At 46.3% G+C, this 27,411-nt stretch overlaps 2 protein-coding genes across 9 annotated transcripts in view; both read right to left on the bottom strand.

Annotated features, from left to right (window-relative positions):
- Window positions 1–445: 445 nt before the first annotated feature.
- GPR173 (G protein-coupled receptor 173) lies at window positions 446–25,048 on the bottom strand. Of its 8 annotated transcripts, none has more exons than XM_034649313.1 (5): window positions 24,172–25,047; window positions 14,197–14,255; window positions 10,237–10,372; window positions 6,682–6,890; window positions 446–4,492 (listed from the first exon to the last, which is right to left on the bottom strand). In XM_034649313.1, the coding sequence occupies exon 5, from the start codon at window positions 4,393–4,395 to the stop codon at window positions 3,274–3,276; it is 1,122 nt and encodes a 373-aa protein (XP_034505204.1). In that variant the 5' UTR covers window positions 4,396–4,492; window positions 6,682–6,890; window positions 10,237–10,372; window positions 14,197–14,255; window positions 24,172–25,047; the 3' UTR covers window positions 446–3,273. The 8 variants fall into 8 exon arrangements, with proteins under 8 accessions (XP_034505204.1, XP_034505203.1, XP_034505202.1 ...); XM_034649312.1 differs by adding an exon at window positions 12,977–13,036 and having other exon boundaries at window positions 446–6,890; window positions 24,172–25,046; XM_034649314.1 differs by having other exon boundaries at window positions 452–1,129; window positions 3,265–6,890; window positions 24,172–25,048.
- The window catches only part of LOC105235150 (P antigen family member 3-like), a 61,962-nt gene continuing 57,697 nt past the window's right edge, over window positions 23,147–27,411 (bottom strand). The window contains exon 6 of the mRNA XM_034649022.1: window positions 23,147–23,325. Within this exon, the coding sequence (XP_034504913.1) occupies window positions 23,147–23,325 (179 nt within the window). The remainder of the gene's footprint in view (window positions 23,326–27,411) is intronic.

Here is a 27,411-nt window from a genome sequence, read left to right as displayed (position 1 = left end):
GCTTCATCCACTCGATACTTGCCCTCCTTCCAATCCTTTCCTCAATGTATGCCGTTTTAAATTGTATTTTAGATTTTGGGGGGCCAGATTGATGGTCTTTTCCTGAGGCATGGTGGTGGGGTCGTGGCTTTGGTCTGGGATTCACATCACGGGGGTGCTGCTCACTTTGTAACCCTAACCAAATCACCGCCTCTCTCTGAGCTTCAGTTTCCTCTCCTCTAAATTAGGCATCCTTAAGACATGTAGGAAACTGCCCATTGCAGCTTTTCTGTGGTAGCAGAAAATTGGAGGCGACTTAGAGACCCATCACCAGGGGAATGGATAAGAAAAATGTGATATATGTAGATGGACCTCTAAGATGAATTAGATCTAAGTACAGCAACAAGGCTGGATCTCTCAAAAACAGAATGTTGAGTGAAAAAAGAAACAGAACAAGATTTATAGTACAATACTGTTTATGTAAATTAAAACACATAACAATACCATATATTTTTCAGATACACATATATGTAAATAAACACATGAACGGTGAATTGGAAGGACATACATTAAATACACGAGAGTGGGTGCCTATGTGGGAGGGGGTATTGGATCAGGGATGGGTGATGAAGGGGAAGAAACAAAACAAAACGAAGAATTAAAGGGACTCGCATGGACCAACAATGATGTAGTGTGCCAAGAACTGAGGAGTATGGTCAACTCAATTCTGTGCACCTGAGAGAATAAATAAATAAATATTAAAGTAATTGAGTGCCCAGGGAGCAGGCTAGCTGGGTAGACTCCCAGGCTTGGCTTTTTCTCCCCTGTAATATCCCTCCTCTGAATTTAGTCAAAGCTTACTGAAGTTCCAGCTGTATACAGTCGACTCTTCAGAAGGGCTCCCATCCCAGACTGAGCAGTCCTTCCAAAAGTCATTACTTTGTAAGGGGCATTTTCTAACCCCGTTAGTTCCCCCATTCAAGTTTGATCCCCAAATCACAGTCCCTGTTCTCCAAAGTGGTCCACTTTCAGAAACACCTCGTTTGCATTTTGGAGAGGAGACTGACACAGGAGTTGGAATGGTACGCAGGGGCTCCAGGCTTTGGGAAGAGACGGGATTCTGAAGTATCCTATCCCCCATGTTCAGAGCCTGGGACAAAGGAGGAAGATTTTATGAGATGGGAGTCTACCCTCTTGCTGCATACATATGTATGGTTTTAAAATTCTTTTCTCGCACCACTCTAGTTCCCAATGCTGGCACGTAGTCTAGTTTGTCTCCTTTCAATTAGGTGCATACATGTATGTGTGTGTGTGCCATATGTCTCCACATACAGGCATTTGCTCACATGTGTGTACCAGGCAGTGGTGCCTCCCCACACAAAGTCACACAGACACAGTCCCACTTGACCATACTTCCCCACATGTGGTCATGCAGACAGGACACACACACACACACACACACACACACACAGAGTCAGAAAGAGAAAACATCCAATATAGCATTGTTCTTTTCAGTTTTCCATTTACAAAATCCAATGGTGAATCCAGGCAGTTAGAAAAAAGAAATGGAGGAAAACCCTCCAGAATGTACCCTACCTACTCCCACCCCTGTGGTTCCCTCCCACCCCACTCCCTGGGAAAGGTACCCCCATCACTATCACTGAGAGAACAGGTACCCTCCACCCCAGCCTCTCAGCCACTCTGGCCTGCCTTTCCAGGGCCACTCCACAGCCAGGCTCATTAATGTCTCTCCTGCCTAGAGTGCCCTCCCCATTCCTCTTGGGTCAAGGCTTCCCCAGTTCTGGGGCTGTCTTGGGGGTAGGGAGGGAGCTTAGGACAACGGCTTCTATCAGAAAGGTAGATAAATACAGATCTCCCCCTCCCTCAGGAAATGAGAGGGAGACAAAGAATCTGGGCAAGGCCAGGCAAAGGAACGCCAGCTTGGCTCACCAGTCCATAAGAACTGGCAGTGATGTGAGCCCAGAGTGGACTCTGCCCTGGGAGGGAGGCTTGGGCTCTCCCACCTGGAGAATCTGGCTGCAGTCTGCTCCACTTTGGGTGGAGGGAGGGGGAGAAGGGCTATTCAGGGGAAGGAAGTTGGGGGCTGAGGGCCCAGAAGGCCAAGGGCTACCAAGAGGGGCTTGAGGCCCCCGAGGCTTGAAGGGGACAAAAAGAGGTCAGATAGGAATGGACTCAAGTCCACAGTGCCTTGGAGCTTATACCACTATGTGTTATACCAAGGCCACCCCCCAACTTTTCATCCTCAGAAGAATAGTGTGAACCCAGGAGACAATTCTGGGGTTGAGTTCCGCTCTGACCCCAGGCGCTGGGATCCAGTTACTCTGGGGAGTTTGGCTCCCTCCCTATACTTCCCTGGGGGTATGTTCCTCCCTGTATGGTACCCACATCAGCCCTAGTGGGGCTGGAGTGGGTTTCCATCCTCAGGAAGAAGAGTTGGGGGTTGGGGATCCAGGAGGCAGCTCGAAAGAATGCAGCCAAGCTCAGGTCTCTTCAGCTCCAGGAGTGCAGCTCACATCCCGTTCTTCACCTAGCCTGGGCCCATCCCAGGGATCCTTCTCCCTCCCCTCTGGCTTCTTGAACAGATGCTCAAGAAACACTTGGGAGGTCAGGACATGGTGGGGAGGGAGAGGAAACCAGGCTTTGAACCAGGGTTAGCTTAAAACAACATTGCACACAACATAGCAATTAAACGTCTCTGCTCCCTGGGGACCCAGCACTCCCTTTGGTCCCTGTTGTCAGCAGATGAATTTCTCCCTAAACATCCAGCCCTTGCTAAAGGACTCAGAAGGGGAGGGTGCATGGGAACAGAGGGGGCAATAAGAGCTCTGGAAGTCTATTTTACAGGACAAATTTCCCCCTTCTGGACAATGTCAGAAGGAGAGACATTAAAGCAAGAAAGCCTGTCTCCTCAGCTGTTAGTAGAAAAACCTGCATTTCAGTCTTATTTTCTTTTTCTGAATTGTCACTTCTGAGAGAGAGAGGAAGAAAGAGAGAAAGAGAGGGAGAGAGAGGAAAGGAGAGAGATTGTAGAAGTGGAGAAGGAGGCAGCGGAGACAGGCCCCACAGAATTAGAAACGCCTCTTTCCCAGTCCCCCACCCTAGTCTCCAGCCCTGGGGAGGTGTTGGCAAAGGTGCCTAGATTCCGGGTGGTTTGAGGGGCTAGGGCTGGAGCTCACAAAGAAAGGCTCCTGTATGGGGCCCACCCTTTCCTTACTGCTGGCCCCATCTCGGTAGCCATGACCTTCTCCCTGCCTGTCTGCCTACCAGCTTGCTTCACATGACACAGTAGGGTTCTCTGGGAGCCGGGACACCTCCTGTGCCCCAGCAGGGGGCGTGAGTCCTCAGGCACTTCTTGAGGTCCTTGTTGAGTAGGAAGCAGACGATCGGGTTGACAGCAGCCTGGGCGAAGCTCATCCAAACAGCGGTGGCCAGGTAACGGTGGGGCACGGCACAGGCTTTCACAAACACTCGCCAGTAGCAGGCCACGATGTAGGGTGACCAGAGGAGCAAGAAGAGCAGTGTGATCGCGTAGAACATACGGCCCAGCTGCTTTTCACCCTTGACCTCGTCCATGCCCAGCAGCCTCCGGCTGGCTGCGTGCCCATTCTGCCTGATACCCAGCAGGGTTGGTGGCATGGGCCCGCGGCCAAAGCCAGCGATCCAGTTGGCAGCAGCCTGGCCAGTGGCCCCAGGGCCATGGAATGTCCAGTTCTGGCTGATGGCTGGCACCATCTGCACTGGCTTCATCTTGCGGTGACGATACTCGAAGAGGAGCAGCTTGCCATAGACAGCATGTGTAGCTGCCATGAGCACAGCCAACATAAGCATGAAGCCCAGCGTGTCATTGGCCTTGAAGTAGCGATGCTCAAAGATGCACTGGTCCTCCTCACGGATAAACTTGTAGGTGCCCACATCAAAGACGGGTGGGAAGGCCATGGCCACAGACAGGGTCCAGGCCATGCAGATGACAGCTGCACATGTCCAGAGTGTCATGCGCTTGGCGTAGAAGCGGTGGTGGGCAATGGCCATGTAGCGGGTGACGCTGATGCAGAACAGCATGAAGGCCGCATGGAAGCAAAAGAGCACTGCCATAAAGGCCACAATCTTGCAGCTGAGCGCACTGAAGGTCCATGAGGAGCCGTGGCGCACAGAAGCCAGCACAAAAGGGAAGCAGACGGCAGAGCGTATGCCGTCGGCCAGGCACAGGTCCAGCAGAAAGTAATAAGGAGCCTTGTGCAGGGCACGTTCCTTGAGCACCAGCAGGGACAAGATGGCATTGCCTGCTAGGCTTACGCACATGATCAGTCCCAGCAGCACCAGCTTCACATAAGCTGATGCCGATGGCGGGGACAATGCGCCGCTCACCTCTTCAGGCTCTCCAGTAGTGTTGGCCATACTGAGGGGCAGGGGCTGCTCCCAACCCTATGGGATCAGCCAGTCCGGTATTCGATGGGCCCTGGGGGACTCCATCAGTTGTCCTGCTGGGCTGCACCTGCAAATGGGGATAATGGGGGAGACACAGACACAGAGAGACAGAGAGATGACGGCAGGAGAGAGCCAGAGAGAAAAACGCGGACAGAGGCACAGAGACAGAGTGAGAAAGGATAGAATAAAAAAAATGGTGACAAAGATATAAATGGATACAAATTGAGAGGGAAATAGGGGGATGAGAATGAGAAGAGATTAGAAGAAACAGAACCAGAGAGACAGGGAGAGAAAGGAAAGAGAGAGATAGAGATGGAGAGAGAAAGAGAGAGAGAAACACAAGAAAAAGAGACAGAAACAGATGGAAAGGTGAGGAAGAAACAGAAAGGGCAGTGTTAGTGGGTCTACATGGCCTCCGCACTTACTCCTGAACTGGTGTCAGGCTCTGTCCCTCGCCCACTGTTGCTCCTACCCCCTCCTTGCTGGGTGAGGGGGCTGCTTCACCTCTCTGGATGTCCTCTGTTACCTGTTTCCTCTATTGGTGGGTCTGTGGGGCGGGGATGTTGGTGCAGCTCCTTTCCCCCTTTGCAAAGCCCTAAGGTTATGTTCTTCAAACTTTTTTGACTGCTACCCATAGTAAGCCAAACATTTGACATCACAACCTGGTACACATACACGAGTACACACATAACTGAACCAAAAGTTTCACAAAACAGTACTGATCCTATGTGTAATGTACCCCGTTAGGTCTATTCTATTTCATGATTTTTTTTCTGTTAATGCTGGTAGTCACCCATTAAATGAGCTTTTTTATTCATGATCAGGAATGTGCTTAGCGTCCTCAAGAAAGAGTGGGAAGACCAGTGTGGTTGGGAAAGGGCAGGCGGGGGAGACAGTGGTAGAAAGTGAGGTCACAGAGGTGTCTGGAACCAGATTGTATAGGGCTGTGGGCCATGATGTGGACTTGGGTTTTTATTTTAAGTGGGGCAGGGAGTATTGTGAATATAAAGATATGAGTATGCTTGTGTGCATTCCTTCACTGAAAACCGATTTATTGAGCATCTACTGTGTGCCAGGCACTGGGGACACAGCTGTGAACCAGATAGAAAAGGATCCCTGCCCATATGGAGCTGATATTCTCGATGGTAAAGAAGATGTATAGGTGAAGTATAGTAGGTCAGATGATAATAAGGTCCAAAAAGAAAAGTAAAGGAGAGAAGGGGGATAGGAAATGCTAGGGGTGGGCGAAGTATACTTTTAGATGAAATGGACAGAGAAGGCTTCACGGAGGAGGTGTCATCTAAGCAAAGACTTAAAGGAGGTGAGAGTGAGCCATGTGGATATTGGAGGGAATAGAAGTCCAGGCAGAGGGAACAGCCAGCGCAAAGGCTCTGAGGTGGGATCACGCGTGGTGTATTTGGGGAAGAGCAAGGAGGCCACTATGTGTGGAATAGAGTGAGTGATCAGAAAATGAGGGGAGGTGAGGTCAGAAATGTGGTGTGGCCAGATCATGCAGGCCATGGTGAGGACTATGACTTTTACTCTGAGTGAGATGGAAGCCATGGGAGCAGAGGCAAGATGTGATATGACTTGGGGTTGAAAAGGATCCCCCTTGCTGCTGTGGGGAGCAGAGACCAGGTGGGGCAAAGGTGGAAGTAGGGAGACTGCAGAGGAGGCTCCTGCAGTAAATCAGGTGAGAACTAAGAGCACTCTGTGTCCCTTGCCCGGCTTTATTTTTCTTTGTGGAACTTATCTCTTCTAATCCACTATATAATTTAATTAAAATTCAGTTTATTGTCTGTCTCTCCCTATTAGAATGAAAGCTCCACAAGGGCGGGGATTAGAGACTCAAGACATTCTCCTCTAGAAGAGCAGTGCACAGCACACAGTAAGCCCTCAAAGGCTGTCAGATCAATTGGATGAGGGACTAAATGGGCTGGTGGCTCAGGGAGGGTTGCCTGGAGGCGCTCAGGTAGGATTTGCTGAAAGAGCAGCCTGGGCAGTACAGGAGTGGGAGGGCACGGGCAAGGCTTGAGGGGGAAACAGGAGGGCTCCTGGTGTGTGTGAGCAGGGGGCAGGGGGGGAAGGAGTGTGATAACGTAACCTGGTAGGTCCCAGAGGGAAGGCAGCAAGCTCAGAACTATTGTTGGGGCTGGGATGGGCTTGAGGTTGAGGTACACAAGGCTGAGTGGAGCCTTTCTACCCTCTCCCTCCCAGGAAGTCACCCCTCGGTATTGTTTCCCAGCTTGCTCCAACCTGGCCTGCCACAGCCACCTGGGGCCAAGCTCTTTTGATGGCACCCCGAAGTCTCAGACACAGTGCCAATAGGGCAGGGGCTTGGGAGAAGTGGGGTTGGTGGGCCCTCTTTCAGCCCCCTCAAGGCCTGACAGCTCCCACAGAACTGTGGCCCAGCTGATAGCTGGGGGTGTGTAAATGTGTACACACATACACACACACTCCTTAGCCTTGAGGGGAAGCAGGGGGAAAGCATTAGATACAGAGAGAGATTTAAAAGAGAAACAGAGAGACACACAGAGAGTGACAGAGGAGAGAGGTTTGTGAGAGAAAGACAGAGACATAGGAGGGAGAAGGGGAGAAATAAACAGAGAAAGGGGAGCAGGCCTTACACACAAACAGGAAGAGATAGAAATAGAGACAAAAAGGGAAAGAAGAGTGAGAAAAAAGAGAGAGACACACATAGAAACGGAGTATGAGACAGAAGAGAAATAGAGACAGAAGAGACAGAGAGAAAGAGAGACAGAGAAGGAAGGAGAGAGAGAAAAGGGAGAGAGACAAAGGGAGAGAGGGAAGGAGGGAGGAAGAAAGAGAAAGACAACAACAGAGAGATAGGAGAGGGATAATGCCAGGAAAGAGAGAATAGAGAGATATAGAGACAGGTCGGGAGAGAGGGAGAGATAGAGACAGAGAGAAGCAGAAATAAAGATGGAGAGAGAGGGAGACACAGAGAAACACACTAAGATCCAGAAGGTGGATAATTTGTAGCCCAGAGTCTCAGTGAAAACAAAAGAAAACAAAACAAAAAACATACTAAAATGAACAAAACAACACAAAACAATAGCAGCAAACGAACAAAACCCTGGTGTTGCCTGGAAAGCTGGGGCGACTCTACAAGTGAGGAGACGGTTCTTCAGAGCAGACTGGCAGCCACAGCGTGGGCCCATCCTAGGCTAAAAGCGTGAGCACACGCACACAACACATACACACCTGCTCGTGCCCAGACGCCCTCAGAAAGATACGCAGACAGCTACTCACACGGTCACACAGACACATAGGCTCCTGCTATGGAGACCTATGGACAGCAACCAGCTCACACACAGGGACGTTGCCTCGCACGCATGCGCACACACGGTATATGTTCTATGGGGCCTTTTTTCACAGGCACAGTATACCCGTCTAAACACCAGTGCATCGTCTTCAACAAAGGCGTTACTGCCCCCTAGGGGACATTTTGGAAATCTCCAGGAGCATTTTTTTGTTGCCACGATGCTGGAGTGTAGGACTTCCTTCTAACATTTAGGGGTCCAGGGCAAGGATGCTGGCCATCCAGTGATGTGTGGGGCAGTCCCACACAGTCAACATATGTCCCAAATCCCCTAGGACTTTGGGCTCGTAATGACCTGAGCCTTGAATCTAATTACTCTATTTCACATATAAATACAAATTTCCCACTAGTTTAATATACCCTGAATTACTCAAGAATATGGCTGGCAATCAGGGAAATTCAAATCAAAACCACACTGAGATACCACCTTACGCCAGTTAGAATGGCAAAGATAGACAAGGCAAAGAAACAACAATTGTTGGAGAGGATGTGGAGAAAGGGGATCCCTCCTACATTGTTGGTGGGAATGCAAGTTGGTACAGCCACTCTGGAAAACAGTGTGGAGGTCCCTTAAAAAGTTAAAAATTGAACTACCCTATGACCCAGCCATTGCACTACTGGGTGTTTACCCCAAAGATACAGACGTAGTAAAGAGAAGGGCCATATGCACCCCAATGTTCATAGCTGCATTGTCCACAATAGCCAAATCATGGAAGGAGCCGAGATGCCCTTCAACAGATGACTGGATTAAGAAGCTGTGGTCCATATATACAATGGAATATTACTCAGCTATCAGAAAGAACGAATTCTCAACATTTGCTGCAACATGGACGGCACTGGAGGAGATAATGCTAAGTGAAATAAGTCAAGCAGAGAAAGACAATTATCATATGATTTCTCTCATCTATGGAACATAAGAACTAGGAGGATCGGTAGGGGAAGAAAGGGATAAAGAAAAGGGGGGTAATCAGAAGGGGGAATGAAACATGAGAGACTATGGACTATGAGAAACAAACTGAAGACTTCAGAGGGGAGGGGGTGGGGGAATGGGATAGACTGGTGATGGGTAGTAAGGAGGGCACGTATTGCATGGTGCACTGGGTGTTATACGCAACTAATGAAGCATCAAACTTTACATCGGAATCTGGGGATGTACTGTATGGTGATTAACATAATATAATAAAATAAAATTAAAAAAAATAATATGGCTGGCAAGTAAGTCCAGAAGAAACTGCACTTTGCTTGGGGGAGCACTTTTTTTTTTGAGTTGTTAACTATTTCGGAAAATCTCACCCCTACGCCTTTGCCTGTCATTTTCCTGCACTTTGAGCAAGGGGCAGCTTCTGATTTTTTCCCCTTCCAAATCCACATTTACTCATAAGATGTTACAAGCCTCTAACTACCTTACTGAATTTCCTGGGGAGTGCCATGCCCAAACATTCATATATCAAAATACAAATTACTACCTTATAAATCACTTTCCTTTAATTAATTTATTTGTATTAGGGTTAATACAATATGCATAATATATGAAATACTATATGGATTTTCTTTTTAAATTATATGTGCAGAGAGATTATATTATCTAAGAACTTCATGTCTGTTTAGTAAAGGGGTGTTACAAAATACGTTACATAAAAGAGAGTGTTAGCTATGAGAGGGCTGAGAACTGCTCATATACACCAACACACTGAGACACACACATGTGCAATGGCTCATAAACCCACAATTATAACTCCCCTAACACACACACACATGCACACACACAGATGAACACTCAAATCCTGACAGATAGATACACATATGCAAGCCTACTCACACATAGACTCATATATACAATCTAACTGATTATTCAAATCCTCTCACATAATCAGACAAACTTCTGTGACACAGGCATGTACACAGTGGCATACCCCTCATCACATACAAATACTGTTATGCAATAACACTCGAAGTCACTTACATATGCCACCATACTCACATGCACTTGAAACCTGCCACATCCATACACACACACAAACACACACATGTATGTACACACAGACAGAATCCCCCTCAGATATCCACAGATACATTTACATGGAGAAAAAAACCAGACAAGCAATAACTCCTTACATATACACACATGTACATACTCTAACACATTCTAACACACAGGCCGACTGAGCCAAACCCTTTCACATACATTAGGCACACTCAGCAAAACAGACACGTACATCCTGACACAGGTACACAGACACCCATTCATGTACATACTCACTTCTGTAGAGAAGTATACCAGCTCCAACACACACATACCCCCTTGCAACGTGCAAGCACAACCAACCACAAAGAGAAAAACCACCCATGTATACAAACACTCTTGCACACACAGACATGTGTACACATGCAAACTTGCTCACATTACTTGATATACACACCCCGCAACAGGTCTACACCCAGAGACAAACTTGCACACGTGCACATACCAGCAGACTCCTTCAGGCGCAGGTGGAAACATCAGCAGAGCTGCTTGGCCGGTGAGGGGCACCTGCCATAGCAGGGAGCCAGACCAAGAAAGGCTCTAGGGGCTCAAAGGGAGGTTGTAAATGTTTGGATCACTTCCTGTTGAAACATCCCAGATAGTCTGATTATTACTTTGATTGCCACTCTTGTTCATCAGTGAGGTTTTTTGGTTTTGTCCATACATGTACAACACTTGTTTTTCTTTTTAATTTGACCTTATTTAAATTTTTCCGCAACTTTTTTCTTACAAAAATAGTTGCATGACTGTTGCTTTATTATTATTTATTATTATTATTATTATTATTATTATTATTATATAGTAGCAGGTATTCCTAAAGAGAATATAACTATTTTGTTAATTGCCCTGATTGTTCCTTCTTTATAAAAAACTTTTTCCTTCTAGAACATTTCAGATATAAAAAAGTAGAAAGAGAGGGGCGCCTGGGTGGCGCAGTCGTTGAGCGTCTGCCTTCGGCTCAGGGCGTGATCCCAGCGTTCTGGGATCGAGTGCCACATCGGGCTCCTCCGCTGGGAGCCTGCTTCTTCCTCTCCCATCCCCCTGCTGTGTTCCCTCTCTCGCTGGCTGTCTCTCTGTCACATAAATAAATAAAAACTTTAAAAAAAAAAAAAAAAGCAGAAAGAGGGTATGCCTGGGTGGCTCAGTTGGTTAAGCATCTGCCTTCAGCTCAGGTCATGAGCCCAGGGTCCTGGGATCAAGTCCCGCATTGGGCTCCTTGCTCAGCAGGGAGCCTGCTTCTCCCACTGCCTGCTGCTCCCCCTGCTTGTGCTCTCTCTTTCTGACAAATAAATAAAATCTTAAAATTAAAATAAAAAATAAAAAAGTAGAAAGAGTCCTGTAATGAACTTCAGTGCACCCATTGCCCAGATTCACCAATGATCAACCCTTAGGGTCTTGTTTTGCCTATAACCTCACCCACTTCCCCCGCTTCCAGAGATTCTGAAGCATATCTGTTATACCACTCATCCATAAGTATTTCCCAGTGTTTCTAAAAGGACTCTTTTAAAAACGTTACAATATAGGGGCGCCTGGGTGGCACAGCGGTTAAGCGTCTGCCTTCGGCTCAGGGCGTGATCCCGGCGTTATGGGATCGAGCCCCACATCAGGCTCCTCCGCTATGAGCCTGCTTCTTCCTCTCCCACTCCCCCTGCTGTGTTCCCTCTCTCGCTGGCTGTCTCTGTCTCTGTCAAATAAATAAATAAATGAATAAAATCTTTAAATAAAAAAATAAAATAAAAACGTTACAATATAATTTTTATTATTTCTTGGTTTATTTACTGATTTACTTGTGACTGGCTTTTAATATTAAAAATTAGCCAAATCTGATTCTTGTTGGGATTTCATAATTTATTTCATAATAAATTATTACCTTTTGTTTTTAGGTAAAAATATTTGTCAATAAAAGAATAAAGCCTGACTGTGGTTGAATTGAATTGATTCATTAAAGGGAAAGCTAGACCTTTAAGGCTTTGTTTCCAGAGTGCTGTTCTTTTAAGAATGCAGAAGACCTCAAATTTGTTTTTTCTTTAAATCAGTTTTCAGAAGTCACTAAGATCTGCTGGCCCCCTCAATACTTCATATTCAACTAGCTTTAATTTTTAAGATATTTTTCCCATCAAAATGGACTTTTTGGTTAAAGCTGGAAAATCAGGAGACTCACAAGACAAACACAGTCTGCCCTCCAGAAACTCCAAGCTGTCCCCAGTTTAATGAGGATTGTCCCAAATTTGGATCCAGCTGCCAAATAAGCCCTCTCATCCTCAGCCTATATGTCCAATTCATATGGAAAAGTTATCAAAAGAAATTTTGCACTGGGTGTTATATGCAACTGATACATTGTTGAACACTACATCTGAGACTAATGATACACTGTATATTGGCTAACTGAATTTAAATTAAAAAGATTTTTTAAAAAGAAACTATTTCCCAGTAGGCTATGTTGGTCAACTGGCCAGAAAACACTCTTACAAAGAGAAATATGTGGACTTTTAAAAGCATCTCAAAATGCAAATTAAGAAACCTGGCTCTTTTATGAGATGAGTTAGAACATTACTTTTTCTTTTTAATTTGGGTTAGAAAATTCTTAGATGGAGTTCAACCAGCTAGTGACAGGATTGCATGATTAACAAGTAAAGCTAAGATGCCCCTGCCAGTAGTATCTCAGGGTTCTGCCAGGAAAGTTCTAGCAGTCTGCCAGGAAATTGTCCACATCATATTTGGGACCAATGAAGTAAAAAGAATAGGAAAGAGGTCACTTTCAATTATTGTTATTAGGAGACACAGTGATGATGGGTCAAAGGACATTGAAATGACACTAACTCAGAAGATTGCTGAATCAAAAAGGTTTTCATTTTATACTGATGCATCTCTAGATGTTTATTAATTGTGCTCAGTTCAGAGTACTAGTCAGAAAGCCTGAAGAGAAATGCAAGAAGCACCAAAATAAACTAAGGTTGAAATATTCAAAATGATACATCAATATTTTCTAATATCATGGAAACTCTGCATTAGTCTGTGGACTGATGCTGCTGTTGAGATGGCATGGAGTTTATATCTGGAATTTGTTCTGAAAATGCCAAGATTAATGCACCAAGGAGCACTCACCTATAAAAGTCTACCTGTAGGTCTAATTTCCACAGTAAATGATGGTAGGCGAATTTGATTAAATCCAAGATACTACCCACCTGTGTGTTGGATTTCTGTGAAGCTTCGGGATCAGTACACTTTTCTCTATTGTTTTAAACCTAAGTATGTAAGGATTCTGTAAGTGATTTATGAACTAAAAGAAAAATTTCAGCATTTTTTTTGTGAATGATTCTCATTTGCAGATTTGATGCTTACTCATTTCAACAAATGGCTCTTTGAGCACATGAATAAAATTACATCAAAAAATATTAAGACTCTCAAAAATATATGAAAGTATACTGTCAAGGTTTATGGATTCAAAACCAAACTTCAACTTAGAAGTGAGGTCGTGTATGGTTCACTGGATGATAATTAGTTGGTGTTATTAAGTTGACTACTAAAAAATACTTATTAAGATGAGTAGAGCAATGTCTGTGTTTACTTAAGGCAAAAGTTTCATCAATTATTTTGAAATACTCAAAATGAAAATTTTTTGGTTGGATTCAAAATTCATGTGCATTTGTTACAAGGAATTTCAACATCACATTTGATTGAAAGAAAAGAAAGAAGTGTTAGATTTAAAGAAGGATCCTTGGGGCGCCTGGGTGGCACAGCGGTTAAGCATCTGCCTTCGGCTCAGGGTGTGATCCTGGCGTTATGGGATCGAGCCCCACAACAGGCTCGTCCGCTATGAGCCTGCTTCTTCCTCTCCCACTCCCCCTGCTTGTGTTCCCTCTCTCACTGGCTCTCTCTCTCTCTGTCGAATAAATAAATAAAATCTTTTAAAAAAAAGGATCCTATCTTTGAAGCACAAAATTCAAACTATGAGTTATCCAAGTTCTGATTATTGATAAGAAAGGAGTTTAAATCAGTAAACAAAACAAAACAAAACAAAAAACTCTTTGGTCATTTGCTGCCACCTACTCATGCTAGCAGTTTCCTGTTGATGGTGACCACCAAGAGACAGAGGAGGTCATTAGCCATTTTGAGCATAAAACCTGGGTCTCTGCCTGGCCATGGCAAAAACAAGTGAGTTATCAAAGGGAGGTCAGACAGAGGGATGAATAAGCAGTTAGTTGTTGCATTTCTTAAGAAAGGTTGGTATGGTGTGAAGGCTTCAGAGAAACCAAAATGGTACCTAATGACCCTGAAGCTAATGCTTTTAAGGTGAACTTTGCTGACCTGCAGAATCATGCAGCTACGTTTCATACATTTAAGCTAATTACTGAGGACATTAAGGCAAACGGTGCCCACACGACCTCCACAGACTAGGTCTTACCTTCATCAACAGGCTTTCCAAGATCAAGAAGTAGCAGGTCACAACAGAAGTTTATATCCCTGTCAAAAGTACTAATGGTTATTTGTTTGTTTTGTCTGGGTTTTTACCAAGAAAAACAATAACTTGATGTAGAAGACTGATGCTCCGCACAAGCTACTTTACCAAATCATGATGAAAATGTCCATAAAGGAGTTAAATTACCATAAAATAAATAAAGGCAGTTACGACCAAAGGCTCAGAAGTGGGCATGAATGCTGACCATTACAAATTTGCACAAGCGAATAAAAGTTATGTTTCCAGACGTGAGTTCAGTGTTCCATGAAAAAATCCTGAAAATATTTCACTTGGAAGTTGTATACAAAAAGATGTATACAAATTCAATATTTAATAACTCCCCTAAAACTGCATTTTTGTTTTCCTCATCACAATTTGTATAATGTAAAGAAAATGTAAGGAATTTCTTTTCACCAAACCACAGTACCCCTAAATCCTCTTCAGTTAACTCCAATGTGCCATACAGATATTTCACCTTTCCCATGTGCCAGATTGGGAATGCCCTAAGACATTCACATCCAGTCACATTGCATAGACACACTAGCACACATGGACAGATAAGTGCACACAGGAACACATGTACATCAAGATTCAAATCCAGACTTACACCAGCTGATAAGCACAATCAGGTGTATATGTTCAGGTACACACACACACACCCCTCCTCTTCTACACAGAAAGTTAGGCATGTGTATAGGTACCCACCTTCCAGCAAATCATGCAAAGATATACAAAACCCACGCAAACACACACACACACACAGATAGCCACCCTTCAGTAGAAATATAGACCTAGGCAGAGAAAAACTCACCATACACATGGGCACATGCAGGCACATACACATATAAACCAAATCATATGGACCTGGGGCACCCGGGTGGCTCAGTCAATTAAGCAACTGACTCTTGATTTCGGCTCAGGTCATGATCTCAGGGTCATGAGATCGAGCACCACTGAGGCTCTGCACTGGGCGTGGAGGCTGCTTAAGATTCTCTCTCTCCCTCTGCTCCTCCCCCCACGCTCCCGCGTGCACGCACTCTCTCTCTCTTAAAAAAAAATAACCAAATCATATGGATCTACGTGCTTTCAGACACAATCATGCATGCACAGACATAAGAACTGACATTCACACACAGGGTTTAAGTCTGATTCACATCCTATAGATCCAGGCCCTCCCCAACCCCAGCCTCATACATTAAGAGATTAAAATCCACTATTTTATGGAATACTACTCAGCCATCAAAAAAAGTGACATCTTGCCATTTGCAATGATGTGGATGGAACTAGAGGGTATTATGCTAAGTAAAATAAGTCAATCAGAGAAAGAAAATTATCATATGATCTCACTCATATGTGGAATTTAAGAAACAAAACAGAGGATCATAGGGGAAGAGAGGAAAAAATAAAACAAGATGAAATCAGAGAGGGAAACAAACCATAAGAGACTCTTAATCATAGGAAACAAACTGAGGCTGACTGGAGGGGAGGGGGGGTAGAAGGATGGGGTAACTTGGTGATGGACATTGAGGAGGGCATGGGATGATGAGCCCTGGGTGTTATATAAGACTGATGAATCACTGACCTCTACCTCTGAAACCAATGATACATTATATGTTAATTAATTGAATTTAAATTAAAAAATAAAATCCACTATTTTGTACAAAACTTGCCCTGGTACACATACATTATACACACAGTACAGACATGCTCACACACACTGGCATATCGCTCAGGTTCACTGCTACACACACATAGACAGGCAGGCATTATACAGAGCAATGCAGACTCACACATACATAACCACATAGTTACCAGTGCTATAAACACAGACAGACATAAACCCTCAGATGCACACACCCTTTCACACCTATGCATTCACTTATACAACACAAATATATACATCCTAGTACACGGCTATATGGGCACAAATCCTTTATACACACACACAGACACACACACATCATCACATATAAACCTGGTACTACCTGTTTACATATTCAGATAAAAACATACTGGTGTGTGTGCACACACACGTGCACACATGCACACACGTGCTTATATGTGCAGCATACCAGCAATGCAGGTAACATCTGCACTGACAGGGACACACATCACCACAGACACAGATGAGTGCATTCATACACCCAGATGTACACTGGGAAATACACATGCATGGCCAAACCCCCTCCATTGACCTCCTGGACACAAACTTCCTTTCTCATACACTCATGGTTTCATATACACACTGGGGGCACATATAAGTATAAAGTCAGTTTTATGTATAAAAACACTCACATACACACAGAATCTACTCACTTTCTTACATATACACATGGATACATATAATGGGGCAAATATGCACATAGAAACTACTCTGTTGCACTTGCAGATGGACACATACTGTTACTTACACACCAGGCACATGAAATAATTGTAGTACCAGGTAACACCTGATAAGGAACAGAGGACTTATTATGTGCCAGGCACAAACATTAACTCATCTGATCTTCACCCTATGAGATAGATAGCATTATTATCCTTACTTTACAAATAAGAAACGGGGGCTTACTTGAGATTAGGTGACTTGCCCAAAGCCCCACAGCTAATAAATGGCAGAACTAGGATGCAAACCCAGAGCCTGGCTCCAGAGACCTTGCCCACTGAAATTATTAACGTGGAGAAACACACTCACACACACATACAGATTCACACCACTCTAGCACAAACACATGCACACACAGGCCACGTACCAACATACTTGGCTACCAATAGCCACACATGTAAGCACATACACAAATATGGATGACATTTACAGACACTCTAGAGAGGTATATATGCCCTAGGAAAGATATACACATACATACACTCCCACAATCACACATCCCACCCAGGCACACCCACACTATCATACACACAAAACACCCAGATACACCACCTACGAACCATCTGGATAAATCCACACTCACATGCAGATACACCCACATTCTCAGATACGTTCCCCACCCAAATACACTCAAACACTCTCACACACACTATGCAGATACACTCACATGCACACACCCTCACCCAGATACTCACACACCTCACACAGATTGACCTATATACTCGCTTTCACACACCACCCAGATATACCTTGTCTCTCACACACCAGCCAGAGAGAAGCCCACGCTTCTTACTTAGATACACCCACACTCACACCTCAATCCAGATAGGTGCACATTCTCTTCCTTACACACATCATTCAGACACACCTACTTTCACACACATACCCAGTACTGATACAACCACACTCTCTCACACACATCCCATCCTCATACACACACACACACCTCAAATATACCCTACATTCACAGCCACTCCACCCAGCTACAGCCACACTTACGGGGAACTCCCAACTCAGTACACCCACACTCTCATATGCAACATTCAGATATACTCTAACCCATAGAAACGCCTAACCTAGAGCCCTCATATTTGACCCAGACACACCTACAGTCTCTTTCACACATGGTATCAAGATACACACCCACAATGACACACACACCATTCAAAGACACTACACTTACACACAGCCAACCCGGATACTCACACTCACAAATTCCTAACCAAGTACGTTCACACACACAGATACCCACACATTATCCAGAGACACCTGTTCACACACAAATCCTATCCATATATAACCATATTTTCTCTCGTTCTCTCTCTCTCTTTCTCTCTCTCTCTCACACACACACATATACCCCAAACACAGTCCCATTCACAGAACCCAACCCAGATACATCCACCCTCTAAAACATATATACACCATCCAGATTCATCCCAAATGGACCATTGAAATGCACACATATCAACAAGATACACTCCACTACCATCTAGATACATCTGCATTCACACACACCCATCCCACCCAGATACATCCAACTTTCACACATGCCTTCCCTTTATCCTTCCCCAGACACTCCACTGCCCAGCTCATGCTCTCATCCCCTCCACTACTCAGATGTACTCGCACTCCAGACACACACTTTCCACCCAGATATATCCCCCAAACCCTCTCACACACCCCATCCAGTCATAAACACCCTCACACAGATACCCAAGTACATATATGCCCAGATACACAACCAAAGCCCTTACAGCACACCATCCAGATACACCTTACTACACATTCCACCACCCAAATACACCTGCGCTTTCACCCACCCACCCTTTAGAGGCACTCATATTCAAACACACTCCACCCAAACTATACCCACACACTGTCTCACACAGCCAACATGTACCACTACACTCTCTCTCACACACCATCCTGATATATCCACACCTCACACACGACATCCAGATACACCCACTCATACCCCCAATCCAGTTAAACCCAAACACTTACAACCATCCACCTACAGCCTCATATCCCTCCCACCAGATATATCTATGCTGTCACATGCCCACCACACTCAGAAACACCTGCACTCTCTTCTACACATACACACAATCCAGATCCTTCTCTCTTAAACACCATCATACCCACACTCCACACACACAATGCAGATACACCCAAACTCTCTCACACATGCTACACACACATCTCATCCACATACACTCCCACACACCATCCATAGATACTCCAATTATATATACACTCACACATACCCCCTTCATCACCCAGATGTGCTCAAATTCTCTCTCTTACACACATGCACCATCTAGATATATTCCATCACACATCTCCTTTGCCTAATAGACTTATATGCTCACCCACCTAGACACCATCCAGATATACCCATCCTTAAATGCTCCCACCCCGTTACACCCATTCTCCCTCATGTACACACTCTATCCAGGAACACCCATGTTGTCTTAACACAACACAGATACATCTACACTATAAAACACACACATCATGCAGACACCCCCCCACTCCCTCTCGCACAATCCAGATACACCCCTACACACATACTCCTCAAAAACACACAGTCTCACACATATTCCCATGTAGCCATACCCAAGCTCTCATACTATCCTCCACCCAAATAGGCTGATGTTCTCATCTCACCACACAATGTACCATTTACATACTCACACTCATCCCTCCCAAATACAGCCAATGTCTCACATACATATCTTACCCAGACTTTCTCTTATGTACACACAACCCAGATCCCTTCCCTTCCTCTCCCTCCCTCCCTCCCCCTCTCACTCCTTAATTTTCTCATTCTCTTATCAAATATACTACCTTCTACACACACACACATACACACACAGACACACTATACTCTACCCAGATACACTTTTACTTATACATACACATTGACATCTAGATTTCTGCCTGGCTGGCATAATTCGGGTGCTCTCCGTGAAAACCATTTGCCAACCTTAGCTATTATACAAAGCCATTTTGTCCTGAGCCTTCAAGGGTGGGGGGATGGGAAGGGAGGTCTTTGGGTTTCAAGAAACCCGTTTCTAAAAGGTCACAGGCCCCCTTCCCTAGGGGGACATCAGCCATGATTGATTCCTACTTCTTGAGTGTGAATGATGACAAGAATTATCCTGAGACACCTCCCCCCCAGCCACCGCCCCGCAAAAGCCCAGCACAAGGTTGAGGCCAGCGAGGCCCCAGAAGAGAGTCATGGATTGCTCAGGTGTTGCCATCCTGTAGGATGTCTACACAGAGCCGGATTTGGTCTAGCAAGGTGCACTGAGTCTTAGACATGCACATCAATACATGCTGGGGTGTAGACACAGCATCACACAGACTTGTAAATACCCTCCTTTATCACTCCCTCAGGGATTAGACCCATCTGCATAGGCCTAAGGCCAAATCTTTCTCTCTCTCTCACATACAGACCATCAGACCGGCACATGCACAAATACCTACACTTACCCTATGCACAGGCACACTCATAGCAATGCACACTCACACTGCACTTGGCCCCACGTCTGCACATCCATTTACTCTCCAAATAGGTGTACATGCATCGCGCACATTCACATGACATAATGCCCATGAATGACACACATTCACTCACAAACACAGGTATACATACATTCAGGCATACTTCCACATGTCCACGGACAGGCAGACTCTCACACACAATGAGACAGTGAACAAACATGACCAACAGAGGTGGGATCCCAAATGTATACACACATATACCCAGATGTGACCACATAAACATTTGCACACACACTTATGTGTGGGTGTACGCATGTACATAAACACGCAGTTGTGCACCTGCTTGTCAATGAGACAATGTATTCATATACAGACATTGTAATACACACAGAGACATACAACTGAGCATGTATGCCTATGAGCATATTCACATGCACACAGACATGTGTGTCATTCATTCCTATATACATAACCAGACATGAAGACACAAATGTACTTAAAAAACACACTCACACAATCATAATAGGAATGCACACCATGTGTGTTCAACACAGTTCATACATCCATATGAGAAGCTATGCAAACAAATATTCATTTATACTTAAATTCTCAGATAGATTTGGACACAAAGCTATGTTCACACATGTGCACAAATGGAAGAATAGTCACATATTCTCACATACTTGTACATCTGCACAAGAATTGATAACACTTAGCACATACACATGCAAAGACACACACACACACACACAAACGTATGTATGGCATGCATATACATTCACTTAAACTGTTCTATGATATATGTTCCAGAATAAATACAAACACACATATACAAATAATTAGAACTACACAAACTGGTACATTCACACACCTGTACATCCAGACAGGCACACATAGGCATATTCACACACACACACACACACTTAGATGTACATGAACACATGGGCAAATATAAAGACATGTTCACTCAAATGCACACACAGCCAGATGTTCACACATATTAGCATGTACACACACATATACACTCATGATCCCTCACAGGCATATCCACACTCACACATTCACACTTGTACTCAGAAATTCAGACAAAACACATACTGAGGTATGTGCACCAGGTATTATGAAATCTAGTTACTCATGCATACCACAACCAGACTTGCACTCACATGTAACATTGTACCCACAAACACAATTAGACATGTACCCAAATGCATTCTTTCAGCTATGCACACAGCCTTTTGTGCATATATACACAGGCATAGATCCCCCCCACAGCCATACCTATATACATAATCAAATGTGTACACATGGGCATACCCACAAAATACATTTTCATGAACAAAACATGTATTCATACACTCCCCCCCACACACACAATTAGTTCTCTTTATACGAGGGTGATCATCTACACTAATATTTCCCTAATCAGATGTGAACCCATAGGTCTGTCTACAGACCTATGTACTCAAACACACACACACAGAGCCATACACACAATTGAAAATGCTGGAGAATCCACATGGACATCAACACACAGACCTAGTCATACACATACATGACAGACAGACCCACACAGAAGCATATTGACACACACACACACACACACTCCCATACATGCATGGACACACACACACACCCTTACACTCACAAACACACCATTTAGATATACCTATACTCACGTGCACACATAGGCACACACAAATATACACAGAGACAGCTAGGCGTTCACTTAATTGGGCATGCATACCCAGGCATTCTGAAACCCTCATACTCACATGCATATAACCAGACACGGACACTCAAAGACAAATTGATACCACACACATATACAACTAGACATTCAACAGGCCTGTTGGCTCACAGAAACACAATCTTAACTCAGCCTCAGAATCAAACATGCCCATTTGCTCACCCAGACAGACATGCAAAGTCATACCCACTCCCCTGTACACACACAAGCCTACCCAGACACTCACACACTTGCACACACCATCGCGTGGTCTGGTCCACACACAGACTCATATATATCCACAATTCCCATGGACAGACACATATACTCACAGACTGCACACGTACATTGTTACACATGTCTACCCACTCTCAGGCCCAGATGCCTCCAAACCACGGGCTGGGTCCTCTCCCTTCCACACCAAATGCTTCTACAGAAAAGTCTACTCTATACCTCAAAGCCCCACCCCTTCCAACCCTCACCATGGGGTCTTCTGGGTCTCAGATTTTCCCCTCCTCCTCCTCCTCCCCTGCCCGTAGGGACCTTCCTCCAGTCACCCACCCCTCACTCAATGTTCAACCGCATCTCCACACCCAGAAACCAGCCAGCAGACCCCACTGTCCCCCCCCAGGCCAGGCTCTAGGTTAGCAAATCCCTGGGACCCGTCCCTCCATGGGTCTGACTGCTGCATGGGCCACACCCCAGCACTACCAGAAGCCCTGCGATCTCAGAAGCTTCAGCCTTGTCTCCAGGCACTGCCAACCACTGACCACAGGCCCAACTCTTGCCAAGTCTCCCCTCAACAGGGAGACGCCTACATCACCAGGGCCAGGAATGCTGCAGGCTGTAAGCCAGGCCTCTGCTAGCTCGTGGAAGCTCAAGCCTGTGTGTGTGTGTGTGTGTGTGTGTGTATGCATGCGCGCGGGCAGGGGCAAGTACAGGGAAAGGAGTGGAGGGGGGTGGGAGGCTCTGCCCATAGCCACCACTTATCACTCCCTACAAAGGAAAAGTGACTACATTGAGCTGCTCCTGCCTCCCCTCCACTCCCCAACCCCCATGTGCCTACCTGCTGTCCTCCCTAGATGTCTGCCAAGACCCTGGAGAAGAGGGGCCAGTCCCTCCTCCAAATAATCAATAACAATATTAATCAAGAATAATCAGCAATATCGACAATGAGCTTTGCTGATACTGTTTCAGTGCCACTACTATGCACATCCTTTATTTGCATGCACCGCCTCATTTAGTCACCACACACGCCCATGATGGAAGGGTTACTGGTCTCTTTGACAGATGGGAAAACTGAGGTTCAATAAGTGGCACACTCTCACTAAAGTTGCAGAGCTAGTAGTTGGGGGAAGTGTCCCAGGAGAATCCACGTTCTCCATGTATCCGGCTTTCCTGCCCTTCCAGGCATAGGGACCACTGGCCACCGTGCACAAGGCCATAAGATCTGGGGATCCCAGACACAACACGGGCATGTGAAACAGAGATAGAGAGCCTTGGATGGAGGCTGGGACCCACACTGTGGCCCCGCAGGTTGTGTGGCATGGTCCTGGCCCCCACAGAGCCATCAAGCAGCCTGGGGCCTGGAAGTGCTTCCCACGCCCACCCCACTTTCCCTACAGTGGCTTTCTGCCCCTAGCTGGGAATCACAGCAATATCTTCAGTGCAGAGCCAGCAAAAGTCTGTGCTACCTGTGGGGAGAGATGGGAAAGTAGAAAGGAAAGGAAGTAGGGAGGGAGGGAAGAAGGAAAGAAAGAGTGGGGGGTGGTCTGGGCTTGGATCGGCTTCTCTGTCATGTCTACCCACCTGCCTGCTCACACACGCACACACAGAAACACACATATCCTGCATGCAGGCCAAGGAACCTCGAGGAGAGTGGAGGAGGAGGGAGAGGGAGAGGAGGCAGCTGCAGGAGGCTGAGCCTGCCCAGGGTGCAGGCATTTAGGAGAGCACTGCCAGGCTCCCAGGCATGCCTTCCACAGCTAGCACACAAGGGATTATTAACACAGCCTCATGCCCCAACTCGACCATAATGATAAAAACAGACCCCCGTGTGGGGAGTGGGGAAACAGGTGGTAGTTCCCTTTCTCATGGGACATTTGCGATTGGGAAGATGGAGATGGCTTGAGGACTCTACAGGCTTGGGTGCCCAAGTAGTCCTTGTGATGGAGCAGGGATGGGGGGTGGGGGACACAGAGAGCATGGCAGTGATGGAGGCTCTGAAATATGTGTGGGGAGACAGAAGAGAAATCTCAGCCCCCCCATCCTTGGTGGAGGGATGCTGACTACTTACCTGGGCTCTCTCAGCAGGGCTGTCTTGGAATCCAGGGAGGGGGCTCAAGCTGTCTCACCCAGGATAAATCACAGCCCAGGCCACATTGTGGGACCCTCAGTGTTCTGGCGGCCAGTGACACTCCTGCTTCTGTTGCCGTGGATACAGCAGCCGGGCTGGTCTAAAACGCAGACAGCGGGGGAAGCAGGCACAGAAGGGATGCACCGGGCAGGGCTGGGGGCGTCGGGGAACACCAAGTGGGCAGCACACAGCCTTGGGGTGCCCAGCTAGCTGGCAGGTGAGGGTCCAGGCAGGTGCTTCCCCCACTACACACTCCCACCCCCATCTTCATGCCACCGCCAAGCTGGGAGGGGGGCCAGTCCTGGCCCCTGCTACCCGTCTGCCCGCCTTGCTGCCGGTCCCCCCTCCCCCCACCCAGTCTGCTTTGCTGGCCGCCGCCTTTTGTCCTCAGAAGACACGGTCCCCGCGGGGAATCTGCCAAGCCTCTAGCAGATGCTCAGGGGCCAGGGCTCCTCTCCGGGAGCACTCTGGCCATGGCCTGGGAAAGCCCCATATTGGGGGGCTCTCATCCAGGCTCACCCCGCTTCCCAGGCCTGGCGGGGATGGGGAAGAGGTGTAGGTCCACAGCCAGAGGCAGCAGCCGAGGTGCTGTTGGGGAGGGGATGGACGCCAGAAAGAGGGGGTGGGGTGGAGAGAGAGGCTGGCCTGATAGCTGTGTCCCGGGTTTTAGATCCGGGTTGAGGAGGGTGGCTCAGAGCATCCGGGGGGGGGGTCCTGATGCAAAACGGGGGTACTGTGGGCCTGCCGGAGGCAAGCTCCTGGCCTGGGAACCACTCCAGCTCACACAAATCCAGGTCCCAAGATGTTGGGGACACCCAGCCTGGACGGGGTATCAGTGGGGATCCCAGGGCGTTAAGCTGGACCCCATCCAGCTTGTCTGTCCCCCCTCTCCTCGATTTGCACGGTCCCTGCCTCAGGGGCGGGCGGGGGAGGAAGGCAAGCAGGGAGGGAGAGGGAGGGAAGAAGGGAGGCTGAGCAGGCAGGGAGACTCCCAGCCGCCAGCCTGGTCCTCCGTGGGGCGGGGCGGGGCGAGGCTGGGTGGGGGCTGGCGAGGCTGGGGAGCAGCCGGCTGGCTGGCTGGCCGACTGGGTGGGGATGCTGGCGTGGCGGCCGTGCTGCCAGGACAATAGCTGGCTGGGGAAGTCAGACTCCGGCCTTTCTGAGATGCTTGAGGGAGGCATGCGTGGAGGTAGGGAGAGGTGGCCAAAGGGCTGCTGAGAGAGCAACTCACCTGGGCTACAAGTGCAGAGGACGCAAGGATAAGGGTCCTGGGTCGGGTCGGATCGAGGCAGAAAGGTCCTGTGGAAGGTTCTCAAAAGCTTTGGGACGGGAGGGATGCTTAGGGCTGTGCGAGGTAGGATAGATAACCTCATTCAGAATGGGTTCTGCGGGCATTTTCCCACCAAGGCCTGTGGGCTGGTGGTGGGAGAGGGGCAGGGAGCGCTGCTCAGCTCTGAACAGCCCCTCTCAGGACACATCCCGGGCCACCCCTACTTTCTCTGTGCCAGGAGACAGGCACATACTCGTACCTAAGGCCATGTTCCAGGACAGCAGAATGGGACAGGTGAGGAGAAAGCTTAGTAGGCAGAGATTTGAAGACAAGGAAAAAAATATCTGTCCTGAATGGATTTAATTGGGACCAAATGATGCTGCAGTGGTTCGCTAATTCATAGCATTCAAAAACTCCAAGTGTTTCCATAGAAACAATTTTCTTTTGTTTCCTTCTTTCACCCATTGGTTCACTCTTAAACATGGCTTTATGCTAAGCCCAGTGGTGGGCACTGGAGATACAGGTGAATCAGACTTGCTCTCTGCCCTTAGGATACCCTTGCTGTGCTACCAAACTGTGGTCCTGCAGCCCACCTGCATCCAAATCCCCTGCAGAGCTTGTGAAATGTGGGTCCCCAGACCTACTTCCCAGAAACACTAATCTGGGAGGTTTGAGATGAGGCTCCCAAACCTGTATTTTGACAAGGCCCTCAGGTGGTTATTTTTATGCCTACAGAAGTTTGGACACCATACTTTGGAGAGGGAGAAAAACCCATGAGTCAAAAATAAATTCACAGTGGAAAATAGCAAATATTTTGAACTGACTGATAATGAAAATATTACATTTGAAATCCTGTGGGGTGCTGCTAAGGCAATGCTTAGAAATGTATAGTCTTAAATTATATATTAGTTTTCAAAAGGTAGCAAATTCATCTCAAAAAGTTAGAAAAAGCTGGGGCGCCTGGGTGGCTCAGTTGTTAAGCGTCTGCCTTCAGCTCAGGTCATGATCCCAGGGTACTGAGATCGAGTCCCACATCGGGCTCCCTGCTCTTTGGGAAGCCTGCTTCTCCCTCTCACATTCCCCTTGTTTGTGTTCCCTCTCTCGCTGTCTCTCTCTGTCAAATAAATAAATCAAATCTTTAAAAAAAAGTTAGAAAAAGCAAATTAAACTTAAAGAAAGTAGAAGGAGAGAATTAACAGATAAGAGTAGAAATTAACATGGGACGCCTGTATGGCTCAGTCGGTTAGGCATCTGCCTTCAGCTCAGGTCATGGTCCCAGGGTCCTGGGATCAAGTCCTGCATCGTCAGTCTCCTTCTTCAGCAGGTAGCCTGCTTCTCCCTCTACCTGCCACTCCCCCTGCTTGCTCTTGCTCTCTCTCTCTCTCTGATAAATAAAAATTTTTAAAAGAAGAGTAGAAATTGACAAAATAGAAAACGGAACTATTACAGAGAGGGTCAAAAAGCTAAAAGTTGGTTCTTTTAAAAAACTAGGAAAATGATAAATCACTAAAACTGATCCAGAAAAAAAAATATAGAAGGCACATAACTAGTATCAGGAACAAAAGGAGGAAGTACAATATGGGTCATGGATACATTAAAATATAAGACAGCATTATGAAGAACTTTATATGAACAAATTTGAAAATTTTAATAAATGGGAAAATTCCTGGAAAAACACAATATGCTAAAACTCACAGAAGAAAACAATTTAAATATAAATAATCCTATAACTATTAAATGATTGAATTTACAATTAAAAAGCTTTCCATAGTCCTCCAGATTCAGAGACTGTCAATGGTGAATTCTACAAGATACCTAAAGAAACTCACCAATTTTCTAATTTTACACAAATTCTTCCTGGAAATTGAAGAAAAATTGTATGATCACTTCAATATATGCAAACAAAGCAT

Source organism: Ailuropoda melanoleuca, chromosome X, assembly GCF_002007445.2.
Source record: "Ailuropoda melanoleuca isolate Jingjing chromosome X, ASM200744v2, whole genome shotgun sequence".
In the NCBI taxonomy this organism is placed as follows: domain Eukaryota; kingdom Metazoa; phylum Chordata; class Mammalia; order Carnivora; family Ursidae; genus Ailuropoda; species Ailuropoda melanoleuca.
Note: the sequence above shows the minus strand (reverse complement) of the source record. Positions and strands in the feature narration are given on the sequence as shown.

Bases quoted from the DNA above. Each gene is read 5' to 3' on its own strand.
- GPR173 (XM_034649314.1), bottom strand. From the start codon at position 4,395: ATGGCCAACACTACTGGAGAGCCTGAAGAGGTGAGCGGCGCATTGTCC.